The sequence below is a fragment of the Esox lucius genome, chromosome 2 (assembly GCF_011004845.1).
Source record: "Esox lucius isolate fEsoLuc1 chromosome 2, fEsoLuc1.pri, whole genome shotgun sequence".
Taxonomy (NCBI): domain Eukaryota; kingdom Metazoa; phylum Chordata; class Actinopteri; order Esociformes; family Esocidae; genus Esox; species Esox lucius.
The window spans coordinates 34,015,568-34,035,235 of record NC_047570.1 but is presented as its reverse complement, the minus strand read 5'-3'; the positions used below and the strand labels follow the sequence as shown (position 1 = coordinate 34,035,235).

Below are 19,668 nucleotides of genomic sequence, written 5' to 3'. Positions count from 1 at the left end.
AAGAAAACATGGGGGGTTGGTGTTGACGGCTGGACACAGAGAGAACGAACTTCTCTTTGAACGAACTTAGTTAGCTTTAGGACAGATTGTTGAGTTCATACCATTTTTTATCTGGCTTTGTGAACAAAGAAATTCCCCGGTGTTACTATTACGTTAACAAACACATTTTCCCTCAATAACCATCCAAGTTTGTTGAAGCTTTGACATTTTCACCACATAGTCAAAATAATGCCAGCAGCACTAATGATGTTTATTGCAATATATTACATAATATGAGTTCTTAGGGAAGTGAATTGTCACCAAAGGCATTTTTATGTTGCTTTCTAATACAGGTTATATAGGTTTAAGAAATATGTAGAAAGAACAATATTACAACATAAAATGTCCAGACTGGTTTGTCAGATGACATAAAAAGTAGACTATGTGAAGTGGAACATTTAATACTCACGAGAGTGTGTAGAATCCATATGTGGGGCAATAGATGGTACAGCTTGCAGCACTTTTTAACCCACCCAGTCCATTGGCTCATACATACATACGTACATACATACATGCATGCATGCATCCATGCTAGCGACTAAAATTAATCATCTTTATTATGAATTACATTCATTACCATGCATTTCAATTATGACTTTTATTTTGAAAAATAATCCGAGTTAGTGCTCCCAGCATAATACCCTGCTGCTAGCAGAACGATAAACACATATACCTTGAGTTCTTCCGGGAATCAGGAGTCAGCTGACTAGTGTAGAAAAACCTAAACAAGACGGTAGTCAAAGGTTGTGTAAGTTATATTATTTCTTCTTATACAACATTTGTTAATATCGCCTTATTTCAGTAATGCTTGGAGTTTATGGTAATTGTCTGTCATAACCTAAAATCCTCTTGACAAAGCATTTTTTTAGTAGCTAGCAAAACAACTGTGTAGCCTAGCTAACGAAATAGCTATCTATCCTGCTAAAAAAGCGAACTTGACAGATTATGCGAGAATATCCACCGGACTTCCTGGGTAAACACAACTAGCAAGTAAACTAGCTACATTTTTAGTAAGCTAACTAAATAACTACGAACTAGCAAGGTAGTTTAGAGTTTTGCGAATGTACTGTACAGTACCAAGTCCAATGTCACAGGTCTGAATCGGTTTTCTTCAGAAAAATTGCTGTAGTTACGTACATTTGCAAAACTGTAAACCAGTTACATTACCCAGCTTGTAGTTAACTACACTGTAATTAATACAACTTCACAGTTCGTTTGTTTTACAGTAGCTAATTGCTCTTATGGATTACTATATAGCTAGCCTAATAATTACAAATTTTTAATTATTAGTGGAATAAAAACAGTCTAATCGCACGGGCTGTTACAATAACAAATCTGATCAATAAAGTGTTAAATCCAGTTGTTTGATGCCATCACCCCTTACAAATTAAAATCAAACAGCGAAATCACTCAATGTTAGCCTGCTCACGTTCAGTTTTATTTCTTCTGCATCGGCGTGATAATCAATTGCAAAGGTGATTATCTAGAAAACCGGTGTGTAAAATAAGCCATTCCAACACCTTTGTCTCCCAAATGGTTCTTTGTTTAAAATCCTTCGATGATATTGTTTCACAGTATTTATTTACCCAGAAATTATTTTTGGGTGCATATGCGAAATAGTCTGAAAACGAGGTTAAAGAGAACTTTACTGAAATTAATGTGGTTTTAGAAGTCGGTGGTAGACATGCTGGGAAAATAGGTTTAGTAGATTATGTATTACCATCAACCCAGACTTTAACCCTAAATATAACCTCAGTACTTTGATACCTAGCCTTAACACTAATCTTAGTAAAGCTTTAACATGTTATGTTTTGGTAGCACAAAATAATGTACCCAAAGCACGGGCGAAAATCTGATCTCAAGTTTGGAGCAATTTTTTTTTCTTCTCAAGAGCAATTTTTGTGGGGGACACCAAAGGTAGTGCTGTAATACTGTTTTCGTTTGCACCATTGGTTTGCTTGCTGCTGTAGCTCTGCAATTTCAGCTATTGTGTGTGAACAATACCAACATAAAACAAACTGACTGGATTAACCCCACATTAGCTAAGCGCATTGAGTACCTTTCAGAAGGTAGACACAAACACTGTCACCTTGCCAACCAAGGAAGACTACTGTCCGTACACCACACTGCAAGCTTCCGTCATTGACTCAAATTCTCATCCATCCATCTTCTTCCGCTTATCCGGGGCCGGGTCGCGGGGGCAGCAGTCTAAGCAGGGATGCCCAGACTTCCCTCTCCCCAGACACTTCCTCTAGCTCTTCCGGGGGGACACCGAGGCGTTCCCAGGCCAGCCGGGAGACATAGTCCCTCCAGCGTGTCCTAGGTCTTCCCCGGGGTCTCCTCCCGGTGGGACGGGACCGGAACGCCTTCCCAGGAAGGCGTTCCGGAGGCATCCGAAAAAGATGCCCAAGCCACCTCAGCTGACCCCTCTCGATGTGGAGGAGCAGTGGCTCTACTCTGAGCTCCTCCCGGGTGACCGAGCTTCTCACCCTATCTCTAAGGGATCGCCCAGCCACCCTGCGGAGAAAACTCAATTCGGCCGCCTGTATCCGGGATCTTGTCCTTTCGGTCATGACCCAAAGCTCATGACCATAGGTGAGAGTAGGAACGTAGATTGACTGGTAAATCGAGAGCTTCGCCTTGCGGCTCAGCTCTTTCTTCACCACGACAGACCGATACATCGACTGCATTACTGCAGAAGCTGCACCGATCCGTCTGTCAATCTCCCGTTCCATCCTTCCCTCACTCGTGAACAAGACCCCTAGATACTTAAACTCCTCCACTTGAGGCAGGCACTCTCCACCAACCTGAAGTGGGCAAGCCACCCTTTTCCGACTGAGGACCATGGCCTCGGATTTGGAGGTACTGATTTTCATCCCCACCGCTTCACACTCGGCTGCAAACCGTCCCAGTGCATGCTGAAGGTCCTGGTTAGAAGGGGCCAACACGACAACATCATCCGCAAAGAGCAGAGACGAAATCGTGTGGTCCCCAAACCTGTCACCCTCCGGCCCCTGGCTGTGCCTAGAAATTCTGTCCATAAAAATTACAAACAGAACCGAGCCAACTGGGGCGGGAGGGGGCGGGGGGACTTCCAGGGGATGTACTAACCGTGGACTCAAATTCTTACAGCTGCAAAAGCTGGTTGATGTTACTGTATCTTGCTAGCAAACATCAGCTAACCGCTTTATGTCCCGCCTGGAATTTCCATCTATGACCCAAAGATATCATAGGTATTAGACTGCCAGATTTACTTATATTTACAGTCATATGAAATAGTTAGTACATCCCCTGGAAGTCCCCCCGCCCCCTCCCGCCCCACAGCATTTAGATATGATTGAGGTCTGGGCTTTGACTCAACCATTCCAATTCCCTCCATTTCTTCTTGAGGCATTCTGTTGTAGCTTTGCTTGTGTTTTTTGGGTAATTGAACTGTTGCCAGATCCATGTTTGGTTCAGCATCAGCTGTTTGACAGATGGCCTCACCGACTTACTGATAGCAAGTTGGCCTTGAAGCAGCAAAGCAGCCCCAAACCATAATTCCTTCTTCTGTTTAAAGGAAGTGTTTAGTTTTCGACAAAACAAGTCATTCTTATCTGTCCAGATCGCATTGTTTCAGTAATTTTGGTCTTCACCCAAGAGTTGTCTAGCAAATGTCCGTGGTCTTGATTTTGAGAGCAGAGGTGTCCTTCCTTCCTGACCTCCTACATAGGTCTGTTTTCTGCAGTCTCTTTTCTGATAGTTGGCTCATGCACTTGGGACATTGACTTTGGTAAGAGATGCTTGTAAATCTCTTGATGTTACCCTGGGGTTTTTCAAGATTTCTATGAACATCTTTCGGCCAGCTCTGAATTTGGTGGGACACCTGTCTGTTGGACAGTGAAATTATGTACATCAAATTGCATGGAAATGCATTTGTATTTGTCTTCGACATCCGTCTTTGTGGTATATATGAAACTGCGGGTAGGTCAAAGTGATCGATTTGTTGTGGCCAATCATGCAGCCAATGTTTTGGTCCTCCAAAGCTGTGTCCAACTATACCATCTAATAAAGATAATCATGAGTGCCGTGGTTATTGATGAGTAGGAATTCCTCTACCCATACGTTATTATCGTGATAGTTATGCTAATGATGATTATATCAATCAAGTTTGATAATCAACTAGCTGACTAGACGTGTTAAAGGCAAAAGTACAGTATCTGTTACAGGCTTAAAACCAATGCTCACCTTCCATGTGCTTCTGCCGTTAGTAATGCAAATATCTTCCTGAATTGTTTTGGCTTTCCAGAGATTTTAGGACCGGAATATGTAAACGGTGTGCATTCCCTGGTGATCTTTCCATACAACCCACCGTCTGAAGATGCCTGCGGTGTCCAGTGGGGTGAAGGACTTGTACCTCTCTACTAATTTGGGGGACCTGAACAAGAAAGCTGAAGTCAAGGCTGACAAAAGCAGCACGCGAAGGTTGTCTATTTTTCTGAGATGGATGTTAGTGAAATGTCTGTTTTTCTGTTGTATTTTCCTCAGGCCGTATGAGGTTCTGTTTTGAGCAAGTGGCCCTGCATGAATGTTTGGTAGCTTGCCTGTGACTATCTGAAGCTGCTTCTAAGACTGCCGGTGAAAGGAATCGTTCTGTCTGGTTTTGCATGTGTAGTCACGTGAATGTGTTGCAATATTGTGCTATTCTCCACTGCAGTTATGTCCAAAGTGCCTGCAAGATCTTCAAGGCAGCAGAGGAGTATCGGCTGGATCGAGACGAGGAGAAGGCATACGTTATGTACATGAAATACCTAACGGTCTATGATCTGATCAAGAAGAGGCCCGACTTCAAACAGCAGCAGGTAACCAACATTGTTTAATTAGGACAAGCAAAGATTGTAAATCATAAACATGGTATTTTCTCCTCCGTTTCTTGCTGGGTAAGTGCAGCTTTTCTTTTTACTCGACATATTGTAATCATACAAAACATTTAAGACTTGGAGCTGAAATCCCCTCAAATACTTCATCATTCCAGACATTGGGAAGAGGGAGAGCAGGGAGCCACGGTCTAACCCTGGACTGTTTAGGGATATAACCATACTGGGAATATGTCTATTACCATGATTTATTGACTGTAGGATTGTACTTTATCAGTAGAAGATTAGTATTGGTTGCTGGTGTCACAGTAACCCTTAATACGTATTAATATACTGTATTAGACAGACTGGAAATGTCATTTTATACATTTTTTGCGAGCTGTTTTTTTCCCTTTCTTTCAGTTCTTGAGACTGTCTCCTAAAGCAATGTTTTTCTTTGTCACCCAAAGGAGTTTTTCCTGTCCATGCTTGGACCCACCAGCTTTAAAAAAGCTATAGAAGAAGCAGAGAAGCTCTCTGAAAGCCTTAAACTCAGGTTGGTGGTGTATTCTGTGTTGTTATTCATTCACCGACATTATGTTCCCTTTGTGATCAGTAACACCCTAATGCTCCTGAATGGTGTCAGTAACACCCTAATGCTCCTGAATGGTGTCAGTAACACCCTAATTCTCCTGAATGGTGTCAGTAACACCCTAATGCTCCTGAATGGTGTCAGTAACACCCTAATGCTCCTGAATGGTGTCAGTAACACCCTAATGCTCCTGAATGGTGTCAGTAACACCCTAATTCTCCTGAATGGTGTCAGTAACACCCTAATTCTCCTGAATGGTGTCAGTAACACCCTAATTCTCCTGAATGGTGTCAGTAACACCCTAATGCTCCTGAATGGTGTCAGTAACACCCTAATGCCCCTGAATGGTGTCAGTAACACTCTAATGCCCCTGAATGGTGTGGAGATGGCTGCTGATTCTTTTTTTTTTACTGTTTCCAAAAAAAAAAGTTTTATTGCAAGTCTTTGTCAACATATTGACTCAACAGGGTGTTTGCGCGTGTGTGTGTGTGTGTTCAGGTATGAGGAAGTCGAGGTTCGCAAAAAACTTGAAGAGAAAGAGAGACAAGAGGAGAAGAAAAAGAGGGAGGAGAACACTGAAAAATTGGAAGGGCGGGCCTCCCTAAAGGGAGTAAAAGAGAACAAGAAGGAGAACAAGGAGGTATGTCCCTAAATGAGGAGCACTTTGATCTGTTTTCATAATCGAATGCAGAATGACTGGTCAGTATACCAAAACCAATATGGTTAATATACAGCAGCTTTCATCCAATCAGCATACAGCCAATCAGCATACTGGGTTTGTATCAGTCCTTGTGCATTTGAGGAAGTATAGAACGTTCCGGAGTGCTGCTCCTCTGATGCTTGGACAGATTAAAGCGGACTGATTTATTACTTTAAAAGCAATGTATCCAAAGGTTACTGTTTATGTCACTGAAATAAAGATAAACTGAAGATGAAAATTGTAATCAGCTTGCGATAACATCATTATTGTGTTCAATTTGTGCGTATAGAAATCACACCGCTGTTATAGAGGGCAAGCCCTGTATGACACTTCTGTAGGTGGGTTTGTTGAGATGAAAGTGTCTCTGTTGTTTTGTAGGTGGTGTTCAACATTCACGTGTTGAGGTGAACATTCAACACAAAAGTCCTGCCTACCCTAGTAAAGGTGTCAGTGAGCTCAGTTCCAATTATTGGTTTCCCTGTGTCTGTTTTTTCTCCTAGGTGAAAGAACAAAATGAGTTGAAAAATGTACCTTCGAAAGGTAAGGGCAGTGGACTACTTTTAGTAGTACAGAATCAACTTTTTCCTTGATCTTTGATGTGATGTGGAGTTTTTCCAAAATGTCAGTGCATCTGCAGGTCACATTCTGCTGGTATTTTTATTCTCTGCACACAGTCTGTTCTATCATAGAGAAACGCTATGGATCACAGTTCTCATAGTTTTAACAAACATAATAGCATACATATAGGTTCACATTACTGTACGATAAACACCACTGCTTCCAGTCACCTTTTACCACCTGTTTAACGTTCTGCGTGGTAACCATTTGTTCTCAGTGAGTTTTACTGTGTGCAGATATGCATTTCAGTTCTCTGTAGGGGTTGTTTAGAAGTGGTCCCTGGTGTTGATTTGAATTGTGTAATAAACACATTTTGAAGCTTTTGGCCAGAGTGGTCCAGCGATGGAAGTCACAGCCAATGCTGCAGTTTTAGCAAAAGTGTCTCCTCTTTCTCAACTTTCCTCGATATTTAGCCGATAAAATGCCTCAACTAAATATGTACAAAAAATAAAATAAAAAATGATATTTGGACCTGCAGCCATTTAAAAAAAGAAAAAAGAAAAAAAAAAGATGTGAGAATTGTATGTAACAAAGTTTGCCCTATGAACTTGTGTGTGTGTGTGTATATACAGTATGTTTTTTCGTGTTGATTTAATTAAAGTGTGCATTCTAGCAGAACCACAATACTGTGTTATTTCCTTACTCTGGAAACTGGATTACCCAGGATACACACCAGCCAACACGGGAGAGACTTGTGTGTCCACCCGTGATTTATTCTTGGGATCTCCATGCTGTTTATGTTGTTATTTACCCCCCGCCACCCCACCCCCCAGCGGCGTTGCCAGCAGGAGGGATCTCCGCAGAGATGTTGTTCAAGATGATGCAGGACCAAACCATGACGGTCATTGTGATGGATGCTCGTAGCCTCCAGGACTTCCAGGAGTCTCAGATCCAGGTTCCCGCACAAACCATCATCAGTGTCCCCGAAGAAGCCATCAGCCCAGGGTACGGAGAGAGAGAGAGAGAGAGACTGGGATTTAATCCAAGTCTGTCTTAGACCTCGGTTAGCGTCATAAGCAGGTGTCAGAACTGACAATGGGGAAAAAAGAAAAGAAACTCCAGTAGTAAAGTAGTTGATTTACCCAATCCATAAACTGTCTTCTCTGGGGCCATATTCAGCGCGCCGGCCGGGTGTTGAGCACTCCTCCTTCACAAGGCTAACGTCCCGTTACTGTCCTCGTAGGATCACTGTGAACCAGATAGAGGCCAGGCTACCCAGCGGGTCCAGAGAGACATGGAAGAGAAGGGGTTTCGTAGATTACATCATCCTGTTGGATTGGTTCAGCTCTGTCAGTGACCTCCGTCTGGGAACCACCCTGCAGAGCCTCAAAGACGCCCTCTATAAGGTAACAGGACACAGGTGTGTGTGTGTTTTAGGTCTATGTCCCAATGAGAATAGTAAAACCAGAAACAATGTGACTCATTGAGACCTTTTGACGGTCCCCGTGAGACAAAAGTAAATTTCCGGCTCAGGGTTTAGGTTTAGGGTCAAACTTACAATTTATTTTGGAGTTAGAATTGGGGTTTCTTTAAGGTCCAGGCGTTGTTGGTTAAGTTTAGGTTTAAGGTTAGGCATTACATCTAGGTAAAGTTTGGGCATGAATGTTACTTTATTGAGGTTAAGGTTAGGTTTAGGGTTAGATGAGGGTTAGGTTAAGGTTAGGGTTAGGGTTAAGAGTAGGGCAAGGGAGCATGCAATTTCTATTTTCTGATCCCCTTGAGGGTAGCTGTTCAAACTTGTGTGTGTGTGTGTGTGTGTGTGACAGCGGCCCTGCCTCGGAATAATGTTAACTGCAGCATGGTGTGCGTGTGTTTGTTCCATAGTGGGACAGCACCACCATCCTGCGTAGTGAGCCCATGGTACTGGAGGGAGGATATGAGAACTGGCTCCTGTTTTACCCCATGTTCACCTCCAACGCCAAAGTCAGACCACCCCGAACACACAACTATAACACTGTGCCACATCGTGAGTACCCCGAAATATCGTACACCCCAAAATCTGATTTTAATTGTAATGGGCCACTTCTGATCCGTGTATATTTGTTCTGTGTTTGGGAGCAGTGAACTTCAGTTACCCGTCACTGGAGGAACCCAAGCCTCCGACCCCCCCGGCCCCCGAGGCGGACCTCGAACCCCAGGCCCCCGCCGTCCCCACGGGTTACATACAGGTGAATGGTGCCCCCCCGAAGGACCTGGCTCCTCCCAAACCCGAGGCCACTTCCACAGAGACAGAGGCTGACGCCACAGACTCATCCCAGACAGGGCCCACTCTCCCTGGGGTGGACCACAGCCAGAAGGGCCCTGGGTCTGGACCCGGCACGCCCAGTCATCCTGCCGGGACAGCCAAGCACATCCCACAGGCAAGTGTTGATCTGTCTTTTTTTATTTTTTATTTGGTTCATTCGGTTCTTTTTCATAGAACGTTTCCCTGAAATAAAGACAAAGACCTAAAGAGTTCCTTCTCTGGGCCTAGAATGAGATGGAAATGCGAGGGATGTAAAACCAGTTCCGTTTCAGCTAGGCCAGAGGCAACCCGCGACCTCTTGACCCCCTCCCAGTGGCTCCCCGGGCTTGGACAAAAAAACAATCCCGAACATTTATTATCAATGTTATTTTTCAACAGTTTTGTTATCATTGTTTTAAAATTTATATTCTTCTCCAAGCGCAAAAAGTCTGTAATATATTTTTTGTGGCTCCAGGAAAATATTTTTTTCTCCAAAGTGTCTCTTCCAGTAGTAAAGGTCGGCAACCCCTGAGCTGGTCACATGGGTGACTAAACCATTCTAATACTCCCTGAACCCTCCCCTTATGATGATGTCAACCCCTCCCCCAGATTGACCGTACCAAGAAGCCATCGGTGAGGGTCTCCGACAGGTCTAAACCCCCCCTGGATGCCCTCCCTAAGGACAAGGACCTCCCGCCCCCCTCCTTGTCCTCCCAGAACGGCCCGGGCATCCCCCAGCCCAACCGCTTGGTCAAGCCGCCCTTTGACCCCACTACCCCGCTGACGGATGAGGAGCGCAGTCAGATCCACACGGAGGCGGCCGCCCTGATGGAGAAGGCCCGCAGAGAGCAGGAGCAGCGCCGGGAGCGACGCGCCGAGGAGGAGCTGAGGGAGAGGGAGCTTCGAGAAAGCCAGGAGAGAGAAGAGAGGGCGAGGTCGGAGAAGGAGATGGAGCAGAGGAGAAAGCAAGAGGAGGAGGAGGAGGAGAAGAGCCAGGAGAGGAAGAGACTGGAGAGACAGAAGGCGGAGGAAGAGGTGAAGGAGAACAGGGTTGGGGAAGAGAGGGAGAAGAGGGACGACATGCCAATGAAGAGCGCTTCGCTGGACTCGCCAGTTCCTCACCGTGTCGTCAGTGAGATTAAGGTCAGTGTCTCTGTTGTTGTCTGAGGCTGTGTTCACTGTCCGCCAACGTTCCTCCTACCACGCGGGTTCCTTTGATATCCACGAGAGGGGCTGTGTTTCTGGGGCGGGGTGCATCATCCGGATGTAGACCGGCTAGCGGCGGCTCCAGCTGGCTTTGGTTCTGTCTCTGTAAGGCTGGAAGCGGGACTAGGCGTCTAACTGTTTGTTCCAGTCACCACCTTAGACACTGACACTAAAAACCAATCCCACGTCCACCCGGTCCCTCCACATACAAGCCCTCCCGACTGATAATAACTACAAGTCTGTTCCCAAATGTCCAGCTAACAGTGATCCCATCCCGCCAGAGCCCGGGTCCTTAACAGGGTCCTTAACAGGGTTGGGATCGACCCAGTTCCAGTTCCGACGTGGACAACGTTTCCTTTCCAAATACTCCTAATAACAAAGCGTTTAAGGGACCTGAAATTTAGTTTGGACTTCCGTGTGTCTGCTCCCCGGAATATTGAGCCCGTCCGCCCTGGTGGTACCAATGTGAGGAACGCCCACAGCCGAATGATATGAGCTGCGCTGTTTTGTCCCCCCTCCCACCCCGACACCCAGGCCCCCGCCTCTCAGAAGCCTAGTAGTGATGTAAAGCCTGGGGGCCATAAGTGCCAGATGTTTAAGGATAGAGCAGCCGATGCCAAACACCAGGTATATTATCGACACAGACCCATGTGTTGATCAGGATTTTATGGCATGTTTTGGTTTCAGGAAAAGCTTCTGTTGTTTTTGTTTTTCGTTCTTTAAGTGTCCACGTACATGTTGGCATGTTGACCACTGCTTGGAAATTGACAATGGTTTTTTAAATGTTTTTTGTTCTATCACTGCCTGCACACAACTTTGTACTGTAGTAGCTGAAGAACCCTGCATTGAAATACCCCTCTTTACCTGTTAAGAAATCCACTGGGGGGTGGGTGGGAGGGGGTGTGTGTGTGTGTGTGTGTGTAGGAGTGGGAGTGTAATGTGTGTGTGGGAGTGTAATGTGTGTTTGTTGTTTGGCAGCGGGAGCCCCTGACCAGAGCGAGGAGTGAGGAGATGGGTAGGAGTGTCCCTGGCCTGCCTATTGGATGGATGAAGGTAAACAAAAAAAAACTTCAACCGTCAACACTTCACCTTTAGGTTCCTAAAACCTTTTAATCAAGAGACACCTGCTATGTGGGGAGGTGAGGCTGTGCCGGGGCAGGTGAGGCTGTGCCGGGGCAGGTGAGGCTGTGCCGGGGCAGGTGAGGCTGTGCCGGGGCAGGTGAGGCTGTGCCGGGGCAGGTGAGGCTGTGCCGGGGCAGGTGAGGCTGTGCCGGGGCAGGTGAGGCTGTGCCGGGAGGGGGTAATGCATTACCTCTGACCTCTTCCATCTCTCCGTCAGTTTTTGGACACAGTAACCGGTACCTACCGTTACTACCACTCTCCAACCAACCGGGTGCACCTGTACCCCCCTGAGGTCAGTGTGCCCCAGACGCCCCCCACCACCCCCCCGACAGACAAACACAGGCGGCCCCGGCCGGCAGAGCCTGACAAGAGCGTGGAGCGCGACCGGGAGCAGTCCAAGTTGAAGCGCTCCTACTCCTCCCCAGACATCGCACAGGACCTGAGGGAGGAGGGGCTGAAGAAGGTCATGCCTATTACTGTGGCCACGCCCCCAGCCTTCAACAGAGAGACCAAGTAGGTGAACTTGTCACATGGTAATGCCCCTATATATGTACATACAAACACACCCGCTTTTTATTCTTTACCGTGTAAGTTGACTGACTGAGCATTCTAATGTCTTAGCCTAGTTAAAATACAAAACACAAAAAGACATGAACATTTACCTTCACTGCTAGTGGAAAAGTAAGCATACCACAGGCAAGACAGCATACTCCCCCCCCCCCCCGACTAAATTACACTCAAAACAATCAAGGTAGTTTTTGTTCCACATATGTAATTAAAACCAGCTGAAATAAGCCAGTTGAAATCTCCAATATCCCATTTTATTTAAAAATGTTTCTATGATTGAAAAGTCACTTCAGTGTTAGCATCCATCTACACAGGTTGTTAAAAATGTATGAATGGCCTGTGCCCCCTCCAGACCCTCCACCACTAACGTCTACGCCAAGGTCGAGATCGCCCGCCCGTCGGCGGCTAAGATACGCAACCTGAACCCCGTGTTTGGCGGTCTGGGCGCCTCCCTGACCGGCCTGCGTAACCTGGGCAACACGTGCTACATGAACTCCATCCTGCAGTGTCTCTGCAACACCCCAGCTATGGTGGACTACTTCAACAAGAACTGCTACAAGGAAGACATCAACAGGTCAGCGTTCGTTCATGATGCCGTGTTACCGTGTCAGAACGGTGTGTTTCTCCTGTTCCAACCCACAGAGTAGGCTAACTCCCTGGCTGTCCCCCTTCTCCTGCGCCTCCCGACAGGGCTAACATTCTGGGCCACAAGGGCGAGGTCGCGGAAGAGTTTGGTGTGATCATGAAGGCTCTGTGGTCGGGCCTGTATAAGTGCATCAGCCCACGGGACTTTAAGATCACCATAGGGAAGATCAACGACCAGTTCGCTGGCTACGATCAGCAGGATTCCCAGGAACTGCTGCTCTTCCTCATGGACGGGCTGCACGAGGACCTCAACAAGGTAGGTGGGAGCAGGAGAACCAGTGGGAGTGGGAGCAAGAGAACCAGTGAGAGCAGTGGGAGCAGGGGAACCAGTGGGAGCAGGGGAACCAGTGGGAGTGGGAGCAGGAGAACCAGAAGGACATTGAGGAAGAAAATGGTTAAAAGATGACGGTGTGACAGTGTAGCTGTGTAGCTGCGTAGCGGTGTGACGGTGTAGCTGCGTAGCGGTGTGACGGTGTATCGGTGTGACACTGTATCGGTGTAGCTGTGTGGCGGTGTAGCTGTGTGGCGGTGTGACGGTGTATCGGTGTGACACTGTATCAGTGTGACGCGGTGTAGCGGTGTGACAGTGTAGCTGTGTGACGGTGTAGCTGTGTGACGGTGTAGCGGTGTGACGGTGTAGCGGTGTGACGGTGTAGCGGTGTGACGGTGTAGCGGTAAGGTCTGGAAGCATCGGCAATCAACTAGGCCTCAGATGTGGTTAACTACTGTGGTCATTATACTGTGAACTTGCTGGAACCTGAAATGCACATTTGGCAGCACCTCGTTGAGCTCTGAGGAGGTTAGGCGGACTGTGTTATGGCTGACTGTGTTGATTTGATTTTCACCACATTTATTATACATCTCTCCTTTCTGCTTTTGTTGGGGTTCGTTTTGATGGCAAATTTAGAGAGTAAGTACATTTGTTTGTCGTGGTCTTGTCTCTCCTGAAGGTGTGTGTCTGTGTGTGTGTTTGATGCTCTGCTGGTCCAAAACCTTTTGCATGTGAATCAGAACATGCTTTCTGTTCTTATCCTGGCTTCATGCTCTACATGGGTTCATTTGCTGGAGGAGGAGATGAAGAGGGAACCGGGGAGAAGTCATGTGGAGGAACTGGGGTGGTAGGCGGAGAACAGAGAGGGGGCGGGCAATGCAAATCCTACGCTTTTTTTGACTGCCGTCTGCGGCCCAGTTTTATTTCGCCCCTTCGATCCTTCCCATGTTCTAATACTCCAGAAGGGTAAGGGTCCAAGGATTGAATTGGAACCGGGCCGTGCGTAGTGTTCATTCCTCATCTGGCCTTCATCTCATGACATCATATCCTGTCATGTGACCTCTGACCTGTGGATGTGTCTGTGAAGTAACCATCAGCTTCCCAACACCTGGCCCAGTGCATCCCAAAATGACATCATATCCTGTCATGTGACCTCTGACCTGTGGATGTGTCTGTAAAGTAACCATCAGCTTCCCAACACCTGGCCCGGTGCATCCCAAAATGGCATCATATCCTGTCATGTGACCTCTGACCTGTGGGTGTGTCTGTGAAGTAACCATCAGCTTCCCAACACCTGGCCCGGTGCATCCCAAAATGGGACACTATTCCCTATATAGAGCCCTGCTTCTCCTGGAGCCCAGTGAGGGTATATAGGAAATGGTGTGCTATTTAGAGTAAACACTTCTATCTCCACATCAACACTAATTAATATTTGATTAATTAGTGAATTGACTCGTGTCTGTGGACCCCCCCCCCCCCCCACCTGTTCTGTACTGGCCATGAGCTCACGCCAAACGGCACGGGAGCGAAGCTTGTAGTGACGTCTCTGTCCGGCGTTGAATCGAACCTCCCTGTAAAGGGCACTCAATTCTAAAAACCCTTGGTCCTCCTTGTCCCATCCCGCTTCACCTGGTCTCACGGAAGGAAGCGGTGCAAACGCCGTGCTCCGAGGCTGTGTACGGATCACCCAGTCCGCTACTTCCTTCAGACCAGTGTCACCGATGGAAAAGCAGCCAACAGTTTAATAATATAATTGGGACAGAGCCGTAGGCCGCGTTCCACACGGCACCCTATTCCCTTATACAGGCACAATTTAACACCAACCTTTCTGGTTAAAAGTAGATCATTCCAGGAAATAGGACGCCAGTAGGAACTGACACCCCTCTCTGTGTGAGGTTCTGACCCCCGCCCCCCCCCTCCCTCTGAAGGCAGATAACCGTAAGCGCTACAAGGAGGAGGAGAACGACCACCTGGATGACCAGCGCGCGGCCGACCTGGCCTGGAGCAAACACAAGCTGCTGAACGAGTCCATCATCGTGGCTCTGTTCCAGGGTCAGTTCAAGAGCACCCTCCAGTGTCTGACATGTCACAGGAAGTCACGCACGTTTGAGACGTTCATGTACCTGTCCCTGCCGCTGGCCTCCACCAACAAATGTTCCCTGCAGGTAGGAATCAATCAATCAATCAAAATTTATTTATAAAGCGCTTTTTACAACAGCAGTTGTCACAAAGTGCTTTACAGAGACACCCGGCCTTAAACCCCAAGGAGAAAACAACAGTAGTGTTGAATTTCAGTGGCTAGGAAAAACTCCCTAAGAAGGTCGAATTTTAGGAAGAAACCTAGAGAGGACCCAGGCTCAGAGGGGTAACCAGTCCTCTTCTGGCTGTGCCGGGTGAGATATTAAGAGTCCAATTGGAATAATAAATACATTTCTCTGGGCTAAATCCAGAGTATATTTGATTTTAGACTAGGTCAGAAGTATGACCAGGTGGACAAGGACAGGAACAGCAACGGTCCCCCCAAACCAGGTAATCCGCAGGTGTGGACCAGGACCTCATCTCCTTCTAAAATTTAAAATTGGAGGAAAATCAAGAAGAAATGCATGCACACACCAGCGTTATGTAGTAGTGTTGTAAAATGTATAACTACCTGTCCCTGTGTTTCCCAGGACTGGAAGCTCTAACTACATGTTATTGTGTTTTCCAGGACTGTCTGAAGTTGTTTTCCAAGGAGGAGAAGCTGTCCGAGAACAACAAGGTGTTCTGTCGACATTGTAAAGCTCACAGAGACTCCACAAAGAAGCTGGAGATCTGGAAAGTCCCTCCCATTGTACTGGTCCACCTGAAACGGTTTGTATTCTGGCACCGTGTACTTACTACTGTCCCCTATTGGAACCAAAATAACACACCAGACACACACACACACACACACACACAAAGACACCGATAACACATTTATTTACACAATGTTCATATAAGAGTGTCTCTTGTAGTTTCTCATACGAGGGTCGTTGGAAGCAGAAGCTGCAGACGACAGTCGACGTCCCCCTGGAGAACCTGGACCTGAGTCAGTACGTGATCGGACCCAGAACCAGCCTGAAGAGATACAACCTGTTTGGAGTGTCTGTGAGTATTCCTCACTCCCCCTTCTTCATGTTCGCACCACTGTGTTGCGTAACAGAGTGCACGTGGAGTTCATTTGGTACCATGTCAAGACGATGATCGAATATGCTTTGTTGTGATTGGCTATAATCTGACACACAGTTGAGCCCTCTGTCTCTCTGTCTCTCTGTCTCTCTGTCTCTCCGTCTCTCTCTCCGTCTCTCTCTCCGTCTCTCTCTCTCTCTCTCTCTCTCTCTCTGTCTCTCTCTCTGTCTCTCTCTCTGTCTCTCTCTCTGTCTCTCTCTCTGTCTCTCTCTCTGTCTCTCTCTGTCTCTCTCTCCCTCTCTCTGTCTGTCTCTGTCTGTCTCTCCCTCTCTCTGTCTGTCTCTCCCTCTCTCTCTCTGTCTCTCTCTGTCTCACTCACTCACACTCTCTCTCTCTCTGTCTCTCCATCCGTCACAGAACCATTATGGCGGTTTGGACGGTGGCCACTACACTGCCTTCTGTAAGAACGCCGTGAAACAGCGATGGTACAAGTTTGACGACCACGAGGTCTCTGAGATCTCCACCTCTGCGGTCAAATCATCAGCAGCGTACATCTTCTTCTACTCCTCCCTGTGAGGGGGGGGGGGTGCCCTTTGTACTTCTGCAGTACCCCCTAGGGGTAAAAAGGCTAACTACAGGCTTACTAACACCAAGGCTGCTTTGACTTGGCTCCCCCTGCTGGTGGGAGGAAGGAACTAAAATTACTGAGGTTAGGAGTTTTTTGTTTTGTGAACTGGACGAAGAGGTTTAAAGGTTTCGCTGTGGTGTTAAAAGAGTGGGTCAGGCTGGTGTGTGTGCACCAAGCGAGAAAGACAGGGTTATGTAGGCACCTCAGAAACGCTTTAGCTCACGGGGGACTCCGCAGCTGTTAGAAAACGTCTATTCAGATTACTCTAGAGAACCGGGAAAGTGTAACACACAAACCCCGACATATGTGAACACACACCCATCCCAGATCACTCCCACTGCTACGTAGACCATTTAACACTAAACCTATACTCCTATAAACCAAACTTCCATACTGTTCTTCGTGATAATATATTGCAGTGCTAGGAAAACCTGGTCTGGACACCAACATTGTAATTCTGTTGTTTCCGCGCTTCAGTTTGTGGAGAGGATGGGCTTTTCCCAACATTAACAAACCTTCCTTGTGCTTCTCTGTACTGTGAATCTTCTAGTAAACAGGTATCAAGACAGAATTGTGTTATCAAATGATAGGGATGTATAGTTACGTGAGTGCGTGCACGTGAGTGCGTGCACACGTCCAGAAATAGTAACTGCTTTCTGCGCATTTAAACAAACATATTGTACATAGTGTTGAGGGGAATTCTCTTATCTATTTATAAAGTGACCAAATGGAGTCTTTTCTTATTCTGTTAAACACCTAGCTGGCATGATTGGTTTCTTTTTGATAAAGGTGTGTCCTAGGCCATATGCTTAGAGGGTGTGTGTTAGAAATGGCCCTCCAAGTGCGCTAACTGGTCAGAAGCAGTGCTCACTGTAGGAAATGGGGTGTCATTTCAGATGCGTTTTGGAACTTCTCATGGTGAGGAGTTCAGAGGTTTCCGTGTGCAGTTAGAGAGGATTATAGGTTTGTTTTGAAACAATCCCCTTTATTGTGTCCTTTTATAGGGGGAAATGGTGAATAATTTGTGTCACCCAGAATAATCCTCTAGTTATTTGTTAAAAATTAAAAATAATATGTTTTAGCCCGAGACTGAGAAGTGGATCATTAGGCCTTATCAATAGTGTAATCAATTCCTCTCACCAGTTACCATTCCATTGATGTAAACCAAAACTGTTCTTTTTGTTTTCTTAAATACCTGCATACTATACATACAATTACAAGCATTTAGTGAACGTCCCTCTTTTATAAAGGCATTTTATTGGTTTATAGGCCCAAATCATAGTGCACGAATGCAAAGACGAGGTAGTCCAACGTCGTGACACGGCTTCATGGCTCTGAGACAACCCTGCCCTGGCATGATGGACAGCCAAAACATACCTACTCACACAGCCAACACCGCTCCGGGGCGCCTTCTCTATTCACACGTGTTGACAGCTGGAACAAGGAAGAAATCCGCCAGACCAGTGTTCTAGAACAAGCAAGCTGTGCTTGCTCACACAGGTTTGGACTTAAGCCCCAAAGCCCTATCGGGATTGCGTAATACTGTGGTTGATTCATTCCAGGCCAGTGGTATTTAGTGCTGCTGATTGATCTGTAAGCGGTTGTGTTTGGCTGACAGAGAAAGCCTTCTGTCTACAGCCTCGCTGAATTTTATTCCCTAGGCTCTGGTCTTTTTATTACTTTGAGGTAGAACTACAGCTGGTGTGCGCCTGAATCTGATTAGAATTATTAACGTGTTCCAAGTTAGAGAGAGAGAGAGAGAGAGAGACATTTTCTCTCTCTCTTAGTCTTTCTGGGCGTCTATGTGTAAGCACTGTGTTTAGCGGGGAGGGGAGGAGTGACATCATAACTGTCCCGGGATTGAGTTTCCAACATCACCATGACGTGCAGGGACAAATGACTATTGACTCCCAAATGACACCACATTCCCTGCGTAGAGCTTTCCTTTGACCAGAAGCCTATGATGTCTGTAGAGGCACTAGGATGCCATTTGGGACACGTAATATCGATCTCTCAATGTAGATAGGAGTTCCCTCTGACCACAGGCCAGGCGACCCAATCCTGGTTCCTAATATCTAAATCTCCAGGAAATCAGTTTGTTTATTTACATTTTGGAAAACTGTTCCAAAGCATTTACACACTGTGCTTGAGAGACGGGTGGTCAAAGTATGAATTGATTCTGTTTTAGTTGTGTATCCGCTTGGGGTTCCTATGGTGTATTTTGCTGTGTACTCATATATTCCTGGTTCACCGACTACCTGCTCAACAAAAACATCGCCCCAAAGCTGAATGTACTTGGGGATCCCTGATTTAGGGGATGTAGACAGATCTGGTCTCAGACCAGCGGTTAGGAGCAACATGTGCCATCGCACATATATGGACTGGTGGAAGCACCAATCACACTTAAGTGCCAGTATTCATAAAGTGTCTTGGAGTAGTAGTACAGTCAATGGGATCATACACTCATCTAAAAGGCCCAACTTCTTAACAAAACCTAGGATATAGGTGGACATGATAACATTTTGTGATTGTATCCAAGAGTGTAGTTGTGACCTCGTCGAAGTCGAGAACCTTCTCATCGGGGCTCGATAAGGGCGAACATATGTTGCAGCTCTTCCCAAAGTGAACACCGGAAGTCATTAGGACTTTGCACCACCATTGGGAACTCCCGGTCACGACTGGCTGGGACGCAGCCAGGAACTGGTACCCCAAGGCACTTGATGGCCTCTCAGATGACCAAGCCCTCATCAGCTGAGACACTTCATGAATACTGGCCCTCTAGGGCAAGAATATTACTGACGTCTTAAAAAGTCAAAGCTTAAAAACGTTGCTCCGATAAGTATTTACTGGTCTTAGCATGAGATCAGTGTAATTTTGATTATTCTTTTATTGCTAAGTTTTCGATATCATAACACTTGTATAACCCCGAACCTATATAAATAAATAGAAAATGTACCTATTTATTAAAAATCCTACAAATAAAGCAAATACTCTTGTTTTTGTAGTTTTCCATCTGTGCCACTAGGTGGCACTATAAATACATGAAGGTAATTTAGCAAATGCACCTATCCAGA

The 19,668-nt window shown here is 46.4% G+C and overlaps 1 protein-coding gene across 1 annotated transcript; it reads left to right on the top strand.

Moving 5' to 3' along the window:
• Nucleotides 1-1,195: 1,195 nt before the first annotated feature.
• Nucleotides 1,196-19,590, top strand: usp8 (ubiquitin specific peptidase 8). Its single transcript, XM_034296577.1, has 19 exons — nt 1,196-1,956; nt 4,328-4,503; nt 4,736-4,880; nt 5,345-5,430; nt 5,965-6,106; nt 6,667-6,706; nt 7,558-7,729; nt 7,968-8,130; nt 8,609-8,750; nt 8,846-9,144; nt 9,618-10,151; nt 11,193-11,267; nt 11,554-11,849; nt 12,256-12,477; nt 12,594-12,804; nt 14,748-14,984; nt 15,527-15,669; nt 15,813-15,945; nt 16,384-19,590. The coding sequence occupies exons 2-19, from the start codon at nt 4,400-4,402 to the stop codon at nt 16,540-16,542; spliced, it is 3,303 nt and encodes a 1,100-aa protein (XP_034152468.1). The 5' UTR covers nt 1,196-1,956; nt 4,328-4,399; the 3' UTR covers nt 16,543-19,590.
• Nucleotides 19,591-19,668: the final 78 nt, after the last annotated feature.